General features: G+C 37.6%; 2 protein-coding genes across 5 annotated transcripts; one reads left to right on the forward strand and one right to left on the reverse strand.

The window, feature by feature from the left end:
* Positions 1-355: 355 nt before the first annotated feature.
* Atg16 (Autophagy-related 16) lies at positions 356-16,704 on the forward strand. Of its 4 annotated transcripts, none has more exons than XM_022831802.2 (10): positions 356-485; positions 5,850-5,964; positions 6,310-6,461; positions 6,669-6,864; positions 7,560-7,643; positions 12,381-12,570; positions 13,118-13,366; positions 13,494-13,674; positions 14,133-14,337; positions 15,540-16,704. In XM_022831802.2, the coding sequence occupies exons 1-10, from the start codon at positions 428-430 to the stop codon at positions 15,775-15,777; spliced, it is 1,668 nt and encodes a 555-aa protein (XP_022687537.1). In that variant the 5' UTR covers positions 356-427; the 3' UTR covers positions 15,778-16,704. The 4 variants fall into 4 exon arrangements, with proteins under 4 accessions (XP_022687537.1, XP_022687535.1, XP_022687539.1 ...); XM_022831800.2 differs by lacking the exon at positions 356-485 and adding an exon at positions 566-857; XM_022831804.2 differs by lacking the exons at positions 356-485; positions 13,494-13,674 and adding an exon at positions 566-857.
* Positions 16,705-18,500: 1,796 nt separating this feature from the next.
* On the reverse strand, positions 18,501-20,218 carry LOC111259636 (mitochondrial potassium channel ATP-binding subunit; the record flags this gene model as incomplete). The annotated part of the gene is given in 3 exon segments (XM_022831789.1): positions 18,501-19,052; positions 19,466-19,639; positions 20,066-20,218. Coding segments are annotated over 3 exon segments (450 nt in total), but the record flags the coding sequence as incomplete, so codon positions are not given.
* Between the last annotated feature and the right edge of the window lie 51 nt (positions 20,219-20,269).

Here is a 20,269-nt window from a genome sequence, read left to right on the forward strand (position 1 = left end):
AAATTTAAATTATAACGGTTTCGCGCGTTGTTAACCCCGGGCCTAGAGAATAAACAATTGTCCTACAGTTCCTAATGATTGGCTCTGGATATGGGAAGAATCTTCACAGCATTATTAAAAGAACTAAAGTCTTAAAATGGATGATTTCGGCATCATTTACCTATACTACTCAAAACTGCTTGCGTCTAACAGTACCATGGAGGTGAATTTGACAGGAAAGGGTGTAGTGTTTATGTTTATATTCACCTTCCGAGCAGACTTCGGTGGGACGACCATAATAGTTGAATCGATACTGCTTCTATCGCTCGGAAGCTGCGATCCAATTCTCTGCATTACAATGATTTAATTAAGTAACGAGCAGATATATACTTACTGAACGAACCGTGGATCAGTTAAATGAAAAAAAACATTACGCTGTTGCGAGGTAATGCTGGACGTCTATCAAAACCAACTGTTACACGACGTCCCAATTTCATCACTTCCGGGTAATTCTCTGCACTAATCCTAGGCGGGGTTCGAATCTGACTAACGATCACCAATTTTTTCCCTCAATAGATCCCAGTGGCGCTGACACTGGGACATAGTAGCAGTTATAGTCAGTGGATATAACAGTGTGCTTGTTCTAATGGGTAGACATTGATAGACAAACGGCAGCTTCGGCTGTGCGAATGCTCGTGAATAAGCCTTGGGTTGATGCTGTGCCTTGAGCAAGTGAAATTCATAGTGTATTATTAGTAATATAAATAACTTGTTAAGGTCGGAAACGATGGAACAGCCGTGGCTGTACAAAATAAACGAGGAACTTGACGAACGCAATCGTAAGGAGAAAGGAGTGTTTGAGGAGATTGTCAGAACAAGTCAGTGATTCTTTCATTTTTTTAAAAGCCTAAAGTACTATGCTATTTCTAGTGTGCTATGCGGGTTTTTTAGTTTGCAAGTTTTAACTGTCACTATTTTACATTATAGAGCAATATAATGTTAGCGTAATTCTTTTGAATATGCTACGGTTTTTCAATAACATTTACTTCGATACTATTATTGATACTAACGTCTACAGAAGACAAATATGGTTACTGAAACGTAAATATTTATCCGGTGATTAATGGAATATTATTTGGATATCCCAGGTAAATACCAGTTGAATATGTAGCTTTTCACAGTCGATAATAAATTGTACGACTAACTAATTTTATGGGGCAATGTTAAATGAAGCGAAGGTAGATAGTAATAATCAGGGATTTTCTTAGGAAACAGCAGGGCTTAAAAAACACGAAATTATTTTTGGGCATCAAAAACAAGGCAATAAAAAGCAGTCCGGCCCAGAGTCTACCTCTGAAGTCGTTTTAGAATCTAAATCCAAAACAGGGCCTATTAGGTGACAACAAAGACATTGACTTGAATCATATTTTTTTAAATATACACAATATATAATGTTTGTTATATATCTTTTTTAATACGAGGCACGGTTTGTTATTCTGAAACAAAGCTGTTAGTTGATCAGACAATTTCATATTGGTACACTCATGACTCAAGGTGAAAGTTTTCGTAAGACCAATGTAGCTACTGCTTTCTGACGACTAGCCTCATCAAAACAGGTGGCGTCGCTACTCAAACATGAGGAAGTATTACAATTTTAATGCCTATTATTGTAATTCATGAGTTATCTTGTTTAATAACTTGATTAAATAGATAATACTCGAGAACACACATTATATTCCGCGCAATTATTTCAACAAACAGCTGTTTTTGGTACGCAGTCGAGGACATGCATGGCTAAATAGAGAAGCAGTTGTGCAGGCGGAGAAAAAATGTTGTGATGTCACGATTGCTAGTTTATGCATGACAAAAAATGGTATGAACCTCTTTGTATAAATCGCGAAACTACCTTCCATATAAGATGCCTACTAATATAAGAGATTGGCAATATGCCGAGTAAGTACTTCGTAGAGGCAACATACGCTGATTATTTATGATGCGTGTGTTTGACTGCTCAAGCATTTTAGATTTTAAAAACGATTTTTTCGCAAAAGTAGTGTTTTTTCAATTTGCACAAAACCGTTTTTACTAATTAACATAAGTAACCTGTGATCACACTATCAGAATGTTTCAAATTTCTGTTTTTTTTTTGCCTTTTTTTTGACATCCGTAAACGTACTTCAACTTTTATTTTAAATTTGTGATAATTTGTTGCAGTATATGAGTGAAAATATACACGGCCGAGAAATTTTGAGTGAACGAGGTATGAAAAACGAGATCAGACAAACCTCAGGTTTAAATAATATTATATAGTGTCCCAATAATAGGGGACAGTTAATATTTCGCGCCATTTCTGTTGGTGTTGTTGGACAGTCAACTTGTTCTGACAATTAGGTGGGGACAGCGCACTGTTATTAAAAACGGATAGCGCAATGACTGATTCTTTACTTAACGCGGCAATGTCGCAATAGTGGTTAGCAGTAACAGAATTCTAAAATCGGTAAATAAAATTTTGATTGCCAGGATCCGTTAATGGCAGTAGATGAAATGTTTCAAGTGTAGAGAGAATAATCGGTAGATTCGAAAAAAAAAACTGGGTCAATTCCTTATGCCAAACTATGGGCACGTGTTTGTCGCTCGATGTTGAGCAGAAAATATTGTGGCTGTCAACCAGATATGACTACGAGTCCAGGAACATTCATTCACTGTCATGCTCAACATTTCGAAAAGTTTTATATAGCGTATTTTTACCAAAGATTTACGTCTTCATGCTCACAAAGTTAAGCTGACCTAACACTTTGAGCTTCCAGACCATGCACAGCGAAGAGAATTCACTGATTGGATCATTTCAGAACAACAACAACACCAAGAACAACAACAAGAACGGGTGAGGTTTCCAACAAAATTACTTTTAGCAATGAGGCCCATTTCCTCTGTTGATGTTTTCGAAAACAAACAAAACTGGCGCATTTGAAAAGATGAAAATCGACATACGTTTCATGCGTGTTATTCTCTCATGCGAATTTCGGACTAGAGGCGTAATTAAATTCTGTTAATCATGGCCGTTATCAGGACATGGTACCGCAGTGTTATGTTATGAATTTAAAACATACGTAATCCTTATAGGATGGTTCTATTTGTTACATACCATCCGAAACAATGGCATTAATGCATGACATATTCCCTGATCGTGTAACTTTCCGCCTGGGCAATGATAGTTAGCCGCAGAGATCGTAGAATTTAAGGCCATTGTGCCTATTTCACTGAGGTTTTTAACGTCCAAAATGTATGTCAACAAGTTAACGACTACCTAAGATTTGAAGGAGGAGATTAAGCGCTGTATCACTGAGATACATCTAAAAAACTATGCAGAACTGTGACAAAGGATTTCTTAAAATAAACGCAAATGTACCAGTAAAACTAAGACAGACATTTACCAGATGTGTTGTTCTGTACATTATTCCAAGATCCTTACTTTACAATAAAACCAATATTTCAGTATTAAAACAAAAAAAAAAACTATTTTAATTTGCATTTCGTTCTAATTGGGAATAGCTTATGGTAAAAGTATAAGCAATACATTAATTTTCCATACGGCTTGATTCTCCTAAAAAGATTCACCAATTCATAAAATATGGGAAAAAATTATAATGTTCAGCTTATATGAACTAATTATAGGAAATTATTTATTTACTAAGCGTCATTTTTTGTGAAGAATGGAAACCTCTTAGAGGTAGGGGAGACTTTTACTGCTAAGAACGCGTTGAAAACCAGTTTGAGTAGAATGCTACTATAAAAGGAGGTATAACGATATTTGCAATAGTCGAGGGGAAGCTTACTCATTTCCTCCATACTTCTACTGCTGTTTATCATCGAATCATCAAAATATATATATCTCTAAGGAACGTTGTCAATTCTTAGGCACGATCAAGCCAAGTAACACATTTCAGTTCGATTTATCTTATTGGAATATTATAAATGCCTGCCAAAAACTGAATCTCTCCGAGTACCTACAGTAGGTAAGCACATAGAACTAGGTGACGTAGCAAAAGCCAAACAAGGATTTCTTCATACACAAGGTCTATTTCTGCTAGAGTGCAAGGCTTTCGGCAATCTTGTTCGTTAAAATTCGTCAGTTTTTCCCCGGAAATCTCGAGTCGATAATAGAGTCTTAGATGAATATGCCGGCATATCAGAGACCAAAGAAATTATAGTGGTAATTTCGTTAAGCGAGAACAGCTTGCGCCGGATCACTTCATGCTCATCCTCAGCACGTTTTCAATATGACTTTCTTGAAGTAAAAGCCAACATTCAGCAATGGCTTAGAAAATGTTAAGTACGAGTTTTTAAAATATATAAAGAATTTTTCTTGCATCCTGGATCACGATCTAACTTAATTTTCGGCACTTACTTTAATTGATGACCTGTGAGCTTATGAGACGTATCGCTTAGTATATATGCATACAGTCGGTGTTCAGTCGAATAGAGTCGAATAATCTCGATTTTCAATGTCGTCTGACTTATCTTGTTTGAGTAATCGCAAACGGGATGACTTGCTGTAATCGGGTTTTTGCAAGTCCAGCATTCATATTTTGGGCTAATGTCTCGCACTTCGTACAGTCGACACGTCCAATCTCACCTTCTAACGCGACTATTGTCAGCGCTGAACAACTAAGCAATAGTTTTTAGGTGGGCCTGACTAGTTCGGATGTTTTTTGGCAATTTTGTAAAAGGTGTCAAAATAGGAAAAGGAACAGATATCTCTAAGAGGCAGCAACCACAGATTAGTAGACTAGTTCGTCAAAACGAATTTACATAAGACAAGATTGCTGTTTTATGTTTTTTACTTAGTGTGCAGTAGCCAATATTGCGAAGAAGTTGAGGGAAAACCCCCGCTTGTTGTCGTGCAAAATAGATAAAAAAAAAAAAGGGAAAGGGGCGTCCTATGTAGCGGAAGGACCCTGTAATTATTTATGAATTCTAAAAAGATATGGTGGCCTTGTGTGATGTCCTCTAAAGCAGATTAAAAGGCCGAGACCTCGCGATGTCGAAAATTACGGTTCGCCGTCAAAAGAGGCGTTCGAATAAATGAATACCAAATAGAACGAGCTCGTTCTATTTGGTATTCATTTCTTCGTTGTGTAGACCAAGTAAGAAATCAAACGTTTGGTAACTGGAAAAAAAGTTCGTTTCATAGACGAATCTCATTTCGAAATTCTTGGGAAAGTGCCCATCATGTTTTCACACGTTCTGGCGAACGATTTTTTAAAAACCGCGTCGTGCCTAAAATTAAATATCCATCAAAGTATGATATGGTTTATGATTTGGGAAGATAATTTTGCATAGGGAATACTAAAGCAGCAGGAACATGCTGAAGTTATTGAGAGTAAGCTTTTGTCTCAGGTACAAGAACGGTTCCTCGACGGAGACTGCGCATGATGGGGCGTCTTGTCACGGATATCGGAGTATCTCTGGGCTACTTGGTGCTAATGACAGTTAGGTACTGTTGTGCTCTGCTGATTCGGCCAACTTCAGTCGTATAAAACATCGAAAATGTCGTAGAACCACATGTTTGGGAAGGACAGGAAACAACAAACGTTTCAGATTTCCGTTAAAGAACACTGATAATAGGATCCACTTAGCTTAAGAGATGAAAATTTGCATCAGAGACATGCCTTGAGGGATAGTGGCTGTTAACGTTGCAAAAGGCGGTGCCATAAAGTACAGACATGTCATATTATTTGTTAGCAGTTTAAAAATATTTGCCGATTTTTTTTTACTGGCATGTATTATTACATGGCAAACTGGAATAACGCCGCTTTCATAAGTTGGAAACATTCATCAGGAGCATTACATTCTTTGTTTGGTTATAGCCGGCCGATACCAGGAACAAGTTCAAGTCTTACGAGAGCAAATAACACAATTAAATGTGAGACTTGAGAGTCTGCGCCAAGAGAATAATGAGCTTCGTAGCCGGGCACCCTCTAGGTGAGTACCTTAACAAATGTACACTCATGAATGATTGCAGGAACTGAAAAGCGTGACGGAATAAGTAAAAGTAACTCGTGTAATTTATCTTTTAACGTTAGCAGTTGAGGCCTTTAAAATTCTGCTCGTTGGTTCTAGTCTACACTTATACTTCGAGTGCTACATCCGGTATCGTCGCTAGGCGTTCTAATATATTTAGACTACTTAAATGGCTCTACCTTTTTCACTCTATATATTCGTAGCTGTGAAACAAAATTTCACTGACGTTTTATCAGGTGATTATTGGGTCATGTAACGGTAATAATAAATAAGTTATTTAATCTTTATTTAATTACTAAATTTTAGTGCTGACGGAAGTGCTCTAGAATTAGAAAGGAAGCTGTACAAGCTTCAGGAAGAGCATACAGAACTACTTAAAAAGAAAGGTGAACATGCTCAACAAATTATCGACCTTCGAAATCAGCACGAGGCTAAAGATAAGGAACTTTTATCTAAAGGTAAATTGTAAGCATCACATTTCAGTATCTCAAGCCTAATAAAAGAATCTAATTGTAGAAACTTACAAAAAGAAATAATCAGTGCGATACGCTTGTAGCTACTTCTAGTACCTCGCACGGTACACGCAACATATTATAATGAGCAGTAGCCATATGTATTTGTGCACAGAACTAAATTGAGCTTTTCATTACTTAATTGGTGGACAGAATCTCAGTTACGCGAACAGCAATACTTAATTGATACTATGAGCGAAGAGCTGAAAAAACTTCGCGAAGAGAATCAAAGTCTCCGTGCATCCAATCAGACGATGAGGGACGAGCATGATGCGCTTCACATGACCTACGAAAGCCTTGAGAGAAGGCATCATGCTATGGAAAAGGAAAACATTGAACTCGTTCAAAGGTACGTGTATATATATATTTTTTTTACGTAAGGCTGGCTACTATACTATTGAGTTAAGATTGATTAATTTTAATCAGGACTAACATATTTATTTCTACGTATCTGTATTCAGTTAGATAAGTTTACTATTCACTCTACTCGGCAGTTAATTACTGTCGTACGTAGTATAAAAGTTCGGGGGACTCATTTCAATGAGACCCCCGTACTTTTAATGGTGTTAATATCTTAGCATTAATAGGCATGTGTGACCGTTTAAAGATAACTATGTAGTACTTGTATATGGAGAAGATTGCCTTTATCGTTGTGTACTATTTGATTTCCCGACGAAAAGCCTGTCAATGTAACCCAATAATGGAAAAGATTAAGGTTACTTTGTGTTTTGACGTTAGTCAATGGTTAACTTATCCTGTTATATAGGCAGCAGTCAATCATTGTCAAATGCAAGCGAGTTGAACTTCAATTGCCGAAACTGTCAATTTTTTCAATGGGTTGTTTAGGTGCGAATTGTGCAATTGACACTAACTAGGGAAAAGACAGTTACTACTTGGACTCAACAGATTTTACAAACTGTACGAGCATGCTACAATGGATTCGGCATTAAACAATAAAAAAAATTTGAAGATCGGCTTTAGAATCTATGCAAATCTTGATATTTTGAATAATTTCATCATCATTACACTGGGTGATCATTCAAGCCTATTCCCACTGCGTGCCTGTGATTGCGTATTGAGTGCGGTGTCGATACCTCTTGATATTTCGGGTCTTTTCTACGAAAAAGGGTGAGTATTCTGCTAGATCATTGTCTTATTCGCCTATAGGTATACACTATTTGAGTCTACACTACTTATTTACGCTCTAATCAGCGCGGAGGCTGGGAAGTCCAGACCTTTGGGTGAAAAATGCGGAAACCGCGGGTTCTAACTCCGGACCTTGTACAGAGTAGCGCGTTTAAATTAAGAATATTTCTCATGGTCTTTCTCTCAAACTATGCGTAAACAATAACAAATGCTTTAGTGATTCTTTTCTACGCGCTGAAGTGTCACTCTTGACGGTTATGTTTATTCAGTATAACCGTTTGTCAGTGCGATTACAGCCAAAATTCGAGACCTAAACCGCTCACAGACTTGTTGTGAAGGTTCTCTTCTTCAAATGTCCCAACGCCTTTTGTTGGCTTCAACAAAGCTTTGTGCATAGTAATCCAACGAGTTTCAATTTGGAATACTCGGTAATAATAAGTGTTCATTCTAAAATATAACTGCATTTTCAAGCAATCAAAGCTGCACTTATCGGCTGATATATGACGGTGCACCATGTGGCTGAAAGACGGCCCTTCTACATACATTTCAGCTATCTACGGTCGCATATTAATTTGTAAAAACATGCAGATAGGTATCTTTTTTAATACTTTCGACGTCTTCTGAATACTACACTCGAAAACCGAACTTCTGTCGAAAATCTACTTTATCCACAATAGGCAACCTCTGGTTTGTGAGCAGCTCAGTGATCACCTCTACGGTTGATTTTTGGGTCGAAGATAAAAAAAGTTCTTGTCAGAAAAAAACGAAGGCTACCTGTTGCTTCATTTTCGAGAAAACCGGGCAGCAAACGACATCGATCAGATCTCTTGGTGTATTCTACTTAGAAGGCATCCGTCTGACTTCTGGCATATATGATAAGTACCTAAGGTTTTCGTAACATTGTTAACCTATTTACATCGAATTCCTTCGCTAATACCCTGATGAGGACAAAGGGATCGTCGACTGCATTTTTAGACAACGTTGACCCACTTCTAAGTCCACACCGTTCTTTCCCTGTCGTTGATTTTCCGTTGTACCGCACTAGAATACGGCTTTTCGTTTTTTGCGGCAGCCGTTTCGCTAAGCGCATAGATATTGCACATAGTCGACTTTGGCTCAAATATGAAAGGCGACATATTGTTGTATGCCATGACAAGTTTGTTGTTTTGTTGTAAAGGTTTGTTCTGGTACCAGGAGTAGCTGATGAACATATGTCTTTATGGCAAACAGCCCGCTAAGGTTTTCTATAATTTCAATGCACCATTCTGTATGTAATCAAATTAAAAGGTACATTTGGTGTACTTTTTAAGTACGTTTCCGTTTTGGTACAAACCCTAATATGATGTCCGTCAGTTTTTCTGTTAGCAGATCATTATTGAGATTCTTTGTATTTACAAGTGAAAACAGGCTAAATTCATTGTAGATGAGTCGTAAGCTTTGCTGTATGTAGTTTTAATAAACTTTAGTTATGTCCTGTCTATACATTCTATTTGAGTAGTTACGTATTAAATCCCAATCAGAAATGGGTAACTTATATACATATAAATAGATTCTAACTGAAACAGACTGACTCACTATCCCTCTGCACAAACATTTCGTCATTTAAGATAAGATGCATAAAACGAATACACGCTCACTTTTGATCACAGTGGTTCACTACAGTGGTATAAGATTCTCAAGCGGGAAGACAAAAGCGAACTACAATTTTCGTCACTGGAACTTTGTGGCATTGTCATCGATACGTTCGCTTTATCTGGGGCCCTTCGTATTTCTCCACCGCATATCCACAGATAGGAAGCGAAGCATTGCGTGACAAGCAACCCCTTGTGAATTTTGCTTGCCGTATATTTTCGTGTTTATCATTCTTTTTTAGTATGGGAATTATCATCATCATCGTGGTCACCATGACAATTTATTAAAACACGGAGAAGAGCATCATTAACAAAAATGTCAATATATCGATTTTATTATCATGATTGTACTATGTTTGTTGTTTCTGTTTCCAGATTAAACTATTAAATAGGTATAATAGACGTGTCTACCGACTCAGCGGTCATAATAAAAGAAATTACTGTTAAAAAAAGTGGTGACGTTGTATATGGGGGCATTTATTTGTCAAATCGTTTATCTAATTTTTATGATCTTTTTTATTAACAATATTGGCTAACCAGGAGTATAAGCGATAAAGTTGACTGCGCGTTTCATGGACATCCTACCTTGAGTTCGCAGCATTCGTTAACTTTGTGTGCTCTTTATTTACACTAGCTAATATTCGACCATCTACATAAGATTTCGAGGAAAAGACAGTAAGAGACGATGTAATAATATGAAGGCATGTTGAAATCGGAACGAAAACTACACGGTTCGTTACAGGAGCCGGCACTTATCACCCGTGCGGTCATTTAGCGTTTCGCCCTTGACACTTCGTTGTGTCACGAATTTCTTGTGTTTCTAATGTTTCCGTAATACTGGATCGTTGTGCCGTTCAGTTGATTTTCTCGCCAGAAGGGATTCTGTCTGGTGATCCGTTTTTACCGAAGTACAGAATCGAGCACACGTGTTTCTAAAGAACAGTAGAGCCTCGTTCGTTGCTGAGGGACAAGTGTGACTCGGTCGCAGAAAAAAGTTTATTTTCTGCCGATTTTTCTACTTGAGATTAATCAGTTTACTCGTACAGCCATTTTTTTAAATTGCAGTTCTTATGTTAGATATTCCATTTACATATGAAACCTTGTGCCGTTTCAAGTTTTTAAAGTGACTATAATCAAAGTTGACATAGTAACTCTCAAGACGACAAGTAACAATATTTCAATCAACACATAAAGCTCCGGCGAGTTTCTGCATACTTTGTCGTTTAGTAGTAGCTGTAAAATCTAAAATGTTTGTGTGTCAGTTGAAAACGGATTGCTCAGCATCTGTGGCCGACGTGATATCTCTTCCTATTATGCTGATTGTCTACTGATAAATTACGCCCGTTGTGGTTTTGCTCGTTTATTTTGGAATACATAGATCAGAAATCACTAGACAGCGCTAACTAGTTTGATTATTTTCAAAAATACGACGTTATAAGTAGAAAATGTTCTAGGGGGTGTTTTTTTTCTCTCTTAAGACGCAAAACTAATTAAGCCGGTTTGATTCTTTTAGGGATCTATTTGGTGATTTGTCTATTTATCTAAGGTGTACAAATTAGGCAGAGCATTGGATTTTAGCAAAATTTTATGTTTGTTTTTATTAAGAGCTAAAGTAGTAATGCTTATCGAAAATTGGCGAAATGTGAACCATTCCAGCATATGGTGCAAATTGTATAAGCGCTTATTTCTAGAAGTAGAGCTTCTTTTTCGCATAGGAAGGTGTAATGCGAATTCGATTGATTTTCGAAAGGGCAATGATATTATTGGGACTAATCCAATAGCAAAAACGGAATCACTCCATTAGGGTAATCAGTGATTGTGACAAGAAAGTAGAAAAACTTTATCAAGTGACGCGGTCATTGATACGAAACGACGGGTCAATAGAATTAATATGACGTGATCTCGCGAGAACTGCGACCGCACGCCCGTGAAGATTTCGGTGTCTAATGAACAAACAGCACATCTTAGACTTCTTCTAACACCGATCAAGCACCGTTGCTTGACCGATAAATGGCTGTAAAAGTGTAATGGGCGAAGTTAAGCTCAATATCTGTAACGAAATAACTATTGGGTATACTACAGCTCTGCTGGTCTATATTAAGCGGGGTGTGAAACCATAAAATAAATGAGGTAAATCAATCGACGTCAAGAAATATGCAAAGCAAAGTTCACGGATGCTTCTATTATTATCTGTCATTTGCCTATTTTTGCCAGTATTCTTTACCTAGTCTTTTTTTTTGGGGGTAATACTTTTTGATAAGGACGTTCCGTTCTGAAAACCGTTAAGTCCATCAAGTCTAGACAAACCTCAAAAATCATTATCTGATGTTTGTCAACCAGAAATTATAAATTTGCGATTGTTTAAGCAAGAAAATGAGATATATTTGAATCGATACGACTGTTTGAAGTAGCTTTTCGTGCCAACCATGGTAGCAAGCTTCGTGCGCTGCTCTGGGAAGTCGTTATAAGTGCACAGACTGACTGCGTCGAACCAACTGTCCGGTGGTCTTTGTTGGCTATACCGTTTTTTTTGATACAAAGATAGTTGATAAGCCTAGTAGGTCGCAACAAATTCGCCGAACTGTCCTCGTTATACTTTTCTTCGTGTACTCAATAACTTTCCCACTATCACTAGTCTGTTTTATTTGAATCTTTGTATGAGCATCAAACCAGCATAAATATATCAACTTATTAAATACTGTGGCTAATGCTGTCTGTAGAGAAAAAGAAACCATGCAAGAAGTGGCTTGTAGTCAGCATTGATTTGACATAATTACGCTACTAAGTCCACTAATCTATCATTTTTATTGCTAAGCTACAGGCATGATTTAATTAGGGTGTACCAGCACGATAGTACGCATCCGTATAGTCAGTCTTTAGCAAATGAAATATGCTAGTAACGTTTTGAAGCACATTCAGTCAAAGCCAGCGGCCGGTTTTGCTCTAGTGCCTGGTGCACTAAATTGGAAATGGAATACTTATCTAGTACTCGATCGGTGAAAGTACTTATCTAGGTTTTCAATATTTGTTTAGACGTTGTTGAAACACAAACTTGTGTTGACATATTAGAAATGACGTGCACTTGCAGATTTATCAAATTGAAGGCGGAGCATGCGCAAATCATGAACGAAGAGAATGAAAAGTTTGTGCAACGTAAACAGAAGCAAATGCAAAAGCAGCTGCAGGACGCAGCTAGAGAAGAGGTGACAGTTGCCCTTGAGGAAGGTCCAGCACCTGGTGCATTTTCGACACTACCCAATCAACTAATCACGAAATTCGTACGTACAAGTCATTTTTGGGCTGGTATAGCTATACGGCGGACGATAAAGTCCATATGCGGTACGAAGTATGGCGTATATGAAAAAGGACTCAGGCACATTAGCTCTATTCAGCTTATACTAGCATCAAGTTTGCATTGATGAAAGCAGTCAACTGCTAACTCGATGCAGCGCTTTAAATATGGGCATTTGCATTCTCACTTGGATGGGTGCGGGTGCTTGTGTTGAGACAACTCGAATGATAGTTGAATTTCTAAACTGAATGGCTGGACTTGAAATCTAGTACGGGTGTATAATAGCTACCCCCGTAGTTAGCGAAATTGTTATAGGCGAACATTGGAAGCTTATTTTTTCTGCTCAGACATTAGTACGGAATTCGATTTGAGGAGTTTAGCAACAATTAATTTGTGAAAACTGCGTTTTCTATTTATTTTTCTATGTTTTGCAAGTAAGAACGGTTATAGATCAAAATATTCTCTGTTCTTTGTCAGCTGTCCTACTCGATAATGTATTTAGATGGTCTTTTTCGTCTCTATCTCGACCGAAGGATGCTCACGACGGCGAAGTTTACGCTGTGCAATGGTCTTACTCATCGAAGATGTTGGCGACGGGTGGCGCTGACCGCAAGGTTAAGATATGGGATTTTAACGGGGAATTCGCGTCGCTTCGATGCACGCTTAGTGGAAGTAACATGGCGATCACCTCAATCTGCATGGATACTGAAGACGAAGCTGTTCTTGCCGCTAACAACGACATGTCGGCCAGAGTTTGGACTATACACGACCAGCGCCTGAGGGTCTGTCTTTATTTCGCTTAGTAAAAACTGTATTAAAGTTTTCAAGGTACTTCTTTTTTCCATGAAAAGATTTATGCTATTCGTAAACATTGATTTTGCAAATTGTTTTATTGTTGGAGTATTGCAGCATACCTTGACAGGTCACAGCGCCAAAGTTATGGCTGCGAAGTTTTTGAATGGGACCTCAAATGTGGCCACGGGCTCACATGATCGCACTCTCAAATTGTGGGACCTCAAAAAGAACTGCTGTCTGCGAACACTTTTTGCGGGCTCGTCATGCAACGATCTCATTATATCTGATTGCGCTGGTAGGCTTTCGTAGCAGCTTAGTATCAAATAATTCACACTGGTTACAGTCAGTACAACACTGTGCCCTTTTTTTGCGGCGCTTTTGTAGGATGATGTTAGCTGCGATCGAATGCATTTGATCTTTGTGTCAGCTAATCTAAACTTATTGGATTAGACTTAATCAATTTTCATTGTCTAATTCGTGCGATTAATAAAATTTTAGTTAAAAGTTAGTTCTTCTCATGTTTGATATACGCAAAGAGATTTGCTTACTTGCATGTCATATAAAAAGGTGCTTAAGCCTATGAAGTCCTAAGAGACGATAATAGGTATTACATAAAAAAAACGTCCCTCAATCCTCTTTCATCGAACCAATGTACGTATGTTAAAAAAGAAAAAGACGAAAGTTATTTGTTTTTAGATTAAATTCAATATCTAAAGTCGTTATGACGAGGTTTTTATATTACCGTCCCCACAGCAACGAATATCATCAGCGGCCACTTTGACAAGAAAGTTCGTTTCTGGTATACTCGGAGTGACACTTCACCAACGGAAATTTTGCTCGGCGGTAAAATTACTTCTCTCGATCTTTCGAGTGATCGGTTTTATGTTCTCTGCTGTGTGCGTGATGACACTCTCAAAGTCATCGATGTACGTGCCAACCAGGTTCTGTCGACCTTCTGGTAAGTAAAAAGCTGTGATTCGTAGTAAAAACAACCGATAATATTTACCTTTAACTTTTTTGTCCGCATTCTGATGTTGCTAATTCTCAGCAGAAAGAATATTCCAACCGAGTTAGAAATAATTCATCTTTCGATATCCAGAGAACATAATACTGTTGTTTGACCATGTTAAGTAAATCATTAGCCTCCATAATTGAAAAAAAAATTACATAAACACATTGATTATTTTATATTTTTATCAGGGTGTACTTAGCAGTTTTGCATTATTTAAGAAACAGTCCAAAAGGTTTCGCGATTTGATGGAAGATTGAGCCACCGGTTCTTGAAGAGAGGACTGACCAAGCTAGATGTTCTCAAGGATAAATTTATCGGATTTGCTGCGTTCTATTTAGTCTAAACCTTTTTTTTCGCATTCACGGAAAAACGAATGAAAACGTGTACAAGATTAAGGTTGAAAAACAGACAAGACTTGACTATTATTTGATAGAATACCATAGCTTTTTGTAATTGTTAACTTATATGAATATATATACACCTCTTGGTATTTGTAACACTTGATTCTTTCCTTCAGTATCTCTTTCTGTTGTACTACTATTTCTTTGATGTGTTGTTTGTTTTTTATAACTGAGGATAAAAAACAGAACTATCGGTAGTTATGCTCCTTCTTGGTTGATTATGTGATTCTGAGATAAATCTGACGCACATTGTTAATTAATGTAAAACAATATTATAGAAAAATATATTTGTGTCTGTATATATGCGTGTATATATTAAGAGAGACATTCACCGACTGATATAAATATCTGTGTCCATAAAGCTTTCGTTTCATTTCGATTTCCCTTTTTAAAATGTCATGATACAATTGTCACGGGCATGCTCGTTCGCATGCCCGTGACAATTGTATCGCACCGCTTGCGTCAGCTTACGTCTTGTTATATGTGCTCAACCCACTCAATGTCATTTTCGTTTTCAACCTAATTTTTACTCTTAATTTTCCATTTTACCATTTCTTTACTTTAATTGGATCTAACTGCCGTAATAATTGATTCTTTCTGTAAGCTTGACTATTTCTATATTTCGCCTCTGTGGACCTCTACCTCGTCGTTAATTATTATCTGTTTAGCTACGGGCTATGTTTTTGTATCACTGTCGTTTGTGGCGTTTGTTGTGGCAAGTCTTAGTAAACCTATCATGTATTTCAGTGATGACGATTTCCGAGTGGGCTACGATTTTACACGAGCGAAGTTTAGTTCGGATGGCACCCGCGTCGTGGTCGGCTCGGCTGATGGTACACTGTTTGTTTGGAGCACATTGACCAATAAACTAGAAGTTAAACTTCGAAAATTTACTTCAGCTATCGTTTGCACCAGTTGGAGTCCGTCGGGCGACTTTGTGGCTAGCAGTGGCAAGGAACAAAAGGTCTGCGTATGGGGACTTTAATTAAAACTAAATTCTACGAGAAGAAACACACTACGAGAGTCGCAAACATTGATATTGAAAATGAGTATCGCAGGAAATCGTAGACTTTTGAACTCAGAAACTAATGGAGAATTGTTAGCATAGTTCCGTCAGGATCAGAACTGATCAGCCTAACCTAATTCGAAGAACCTAATTTGTAGCTCCACCAACCGTTTGAACCCCAATTTCTTGGCACAATTTCAGAAGCATCATTATGTGGATATTCATCCTGGTATAAGCTTTCCTGGAGAAATTTTCAAATGCATAGTTAATACAGATTAGGCCATTATTAGGTGTACTGCAGTGTACGTGTGAGAAAATGAGAGAGAACATTCGAGAATAGGAAATGGCTGCCAATGCATACACACGGTTGGCGTCATGGGGCTGCAATATTTATTGTTAATACTATGATAATTTTTGTTATTACTGACCTGTTGTAGTTGAACGTATGTTATCATTAACTACTACTAGCTGTTTGAATTAACATGCTGACGATGTTTAGATTAGGAAAATCAAAAGGTGTCGCTTAAATTCGCATGATAGTTGACCATTTCTTTTATAAAGTGAAAAACTCTATAATTTTAAAATATTCTATGCAATAGATGTACTTTATTACCGCGACGTTTTTGGCGCGGAATCTTCATTTTGTAACGACTGTCAATAGATCTGTACCCCTCCGATTTCAAGGACCGCACCACCGATGTACATAACGACTAATTATAATAATGAATTTAAACAAAGGCTGCCAGCACTAGATGAAAACCGAATGTCTTCGTGTCGTCAAGTAAGTGAGAAACCTCAGATGGACTCGGAACATGGAACTTCTACGGTACTGTTGTCACCTTTACTACAGGATTGTATTTACTTGCGGCAGTTGGATAAATAAACAGCTAATGGAAAAGTAAGAAACGTGTATTTTATCAAAAAAAAAAAAAGAAAAAAAAAAATATATATATATATATTTTTTTTTTTTTTCATATATATATATATTTTTTTTTATATTCAAAAATGTTGAGAGCACACATTTTGTAGTAAGATATACCTTTCCGCTAAATCCTGTGCCGCGTATGTTTGAGCCTTGGTTTGGAAATGAGCGAAATATTACTTCAGACTGAAGCTTCCAGTATCGATTGTACATTAATCGGTCCCGTGTATATTCTAGTCGGCCTTCAAGTGCCATCATCTCATGTTATGCGGAGCGATTTGGGTCTACGGTTATTTTTCTTCTTCGGCTGATTGTTGTTCGGCTTGTTTTCTCTTTAGCGCTCTTTTTCAACTGCTGTATTTCTGATTAGTTTTCTAGGCGCAATTTTTCAGTTGTCTCGCAAATCTGTCGCTTTCATTCATCGTGCCAGTTCCAATACATGGCAGTCCATCATATTGTACTTGGCATCAGCTTTAGCACCGCTTCTACAGTGCACAGATATCGGCAAAGGGTCCTTGCCTATTCTATGCAAGCAACTCTAGAAGTTCCCGTGTCCCAGTTAAGAACGGAGTCATATAGTAAGGGTGCTCCCCTCTGGACCCATCAATTCAGTCCAAAATTGCACTAAATTGTATACTGAAGTGATGTTTCTGACCAAGGCCCCCGGTTTTTCGCGCGATATCGCCTCTTACACCGATTAGCAAGTAGTCATCTCTCACTCCATTTAGACTACGAAGAGTAGCCTTATATGGCCTTCATCCTTAGCAGTTTTAACAATGGATTAACCTAAACAGCAGGTTTTTGAACTAGCGTGAAAAGACAATAGTTATGGGCCAAAATAACACGAAATCCGGTAATATAATAGGATTTTATATTGACTGAATACACGTCGGTGCTTCAGCTCATTTTGATGACAGCTAGAACTTTAAAACCTAAACCTATCGCAGGCTTACCTTAAAATTTCCCTTTGAAATCGCGAGAGCGCGTTCTTGATAATACGAACTGGCTAGTCAATGTTGTCACATAGCGGCTCCTTGGATTCTCGCTTTATAGCTTTATATATAATAATAATAACCTAACGAGTTCTACCTGGAATGTTTGACGGCCACATGCGCTCTTTCCGGGCTCGTATTGTACCGTACCCGACGCTACACTATTTGACCACTACGAGCCAATATACCACCCCACTGAAAGACCCATAGCCTTCCTCCAAACACTTCGCCTATCCACGATCGGACAAAATATGATAAAGAATAACATTCAGATAAACGTTTGATAGTCTCGCCTTTCCGGGTAGCATGATGTCTTGTCAGTTGATTTTTACATCGGTTGTAAAAATGCTCTCTTCAAGAAAAATTGAAGATGATTTGCTGCTTTATGTTTAGGAGGCTTGAAAGACAAACAACATCAAGTGAATCTCCAACGTTTAGCGATCTCAGAGAGTATCTGCCTGCCTTTCATGACACATGACCTACACCTTCAGCCTTCGTAAACAATCCGTGATACGAAAGCCATATCCATCTGAAACTTTTTTGCCAACGATCCAGGACAGGAAATTCACTTTTCTATAACACTGTGCACATTTCTTTCTACTCTATATAGTGCAAGCTGCTTCCGCTTATTTTGTTACCGCATACCCACTTGCTATACCGTTCACTGTCGGTTTAAGACCAGCGAAAAAGATCGATTAATAATTGATTTTTCCCGAAATTCCGACATAGAAACACTGCTTATGATGAAAAAACTCGAAAAAATTACGATTTTAAACGCACCAATTAACTCAATTTTAAGATTATGCTACCATCTCAGTTTATTCTGAATCTAAAGAAATTCAAATTTCCCGCTCAAGCAGTAAATAACAAACATAAACCAGGTAAATATGAATACTATAAAACATACTGCCAACAAATATGGGTAATATAAATGGCTAGAAATTTAATAATAAAGGCTGAGTAATGCACATCCCAAACAATCCTTCGTATAATCCTACACGTGACGTAAAATGAAGCTACATACGATCCATGTGACGCGTTCATGGGCTATTTCTCTTTGCGACTTGGTCTTCTAAATATCAACACTATGATCCTGGATGACATTTTACGTTTACATGAGAGAACTGAAATTCTACGAAATATTAACCAAAAAATACTTTGTCTATCTTCCTATTTAAATGGTTTAAACTGCAAATAATTAGTGAAATAAAAAGTGCTTATCCTGAAGATCTGCCAAAAAATGATTTGCTTTCCGATTCCATTGGGTTATCTTGTACTTGTTCTTGTACTAGTCTCCAGTATACCCCTTTCAGCGACGTGAGCGTTGCGTGATCGCCACTCTGAAACGACCCGTTAAAAGTATGAGAAGCGTATTTTAGCGTAGGCCGAACTTGCCATTCATAAATAATGTATAATCATCTCACATTCTCATCCGAATTAAGCTCACAACGAAACAGCTTTGAAACCATACATCGTTTTAACTAACATTGAAAGGTGAGCGTCATCTGAAACAATATAGTGCTACCGAAATGGGAAATGATGAGAACAACTATATATGTCGACGGCAGCAATGCACAACAGTGTTCTTACAAAATCTTGTCAACTATTCCATATATGGTACGAAATGCAATCAAAGGGCCGTTTGACTAAGTATGTTCACAATTATGCAAACTGATGCGTCTCTTTTAACAAAACTGTAAGGGAACTTTGCCTTTCATCAGCTGATTTTAGCAATGTTAAAGCCAACGTTTACCTCAACAACTTTTCCGTTTCGCAGGACGTAGATGATATCAGCGTTACGAATGGTGCTAAGTCTATGAGCAATCACAAGTACTGTTTTTCCCTTGACGATTCGGTCGAGAGTCTCTTGTACCATTTTTTCAGACTGGGTGTCCAGAGCACTTGTTGCCTCGTCTAGGATCAGAATCTGTTCGACAAAAAAAATAATTGTACAATCCAAACTGGGAACTTCCAATTTATTAAAAAAACATTATTTCGTTTAATTTTGTAATATTTTAAGCAATTCAACCAGCAATAAATTAAGGGTATACTGTTCAATAAAGGCTTTAAAAGTAATTGTACGTGAATTAAATGCATTCGGGAAGACTAAATCTTCTGTCATTTCTGCTCATTCTATTGTTATTTAATGAACTGACATTATTTACACAAAAAAACCAAATGGAATCTTCGCACAATGTTAAGTATGTAACAGAAATTATTGCGTAGCTAATAAAGGTCATAGACGCTTAGAACTGAAATAATAGTAACAACAATCATGTAGAAACCCTGCAGATCATGTTATTGCTATTGTTGCTGTTAATATATATATATACGTATAGATTCGAACGCTAACCTGCGGGTTTTTGAGGAGGGCGCGTGCAATTGCAATTCGCTGTCTTTGGCCTCCACTAATAGTAACGCCGCGTTCGCCTACTTGAGTATTGTAGCCTTTCTCAAACGACATGATAAAGTCGTGAGCATTTGCTAGCTTGGCCGCTTCCATTACCTTTTCGAAATTATGATAAAGACAAAAAATAAAGTACTGTTAGTAATATCT

Source organism: Varroa jacobsoni, unplaced genomic scaffold (assembly GCF_002532875.2).
Source record: "Varroa jacobsoni isolate VJ856 unplaced genomic scaffold, vjacob_1.0 scaffold_354, whole genome shotgun sequence".
Lineage (NCBI taxonomy): Eukaryota > Metazoa > Arthropoda > Arachnida > Mesostigmata > Varroidae > Varroa > Varroa jacobsoni.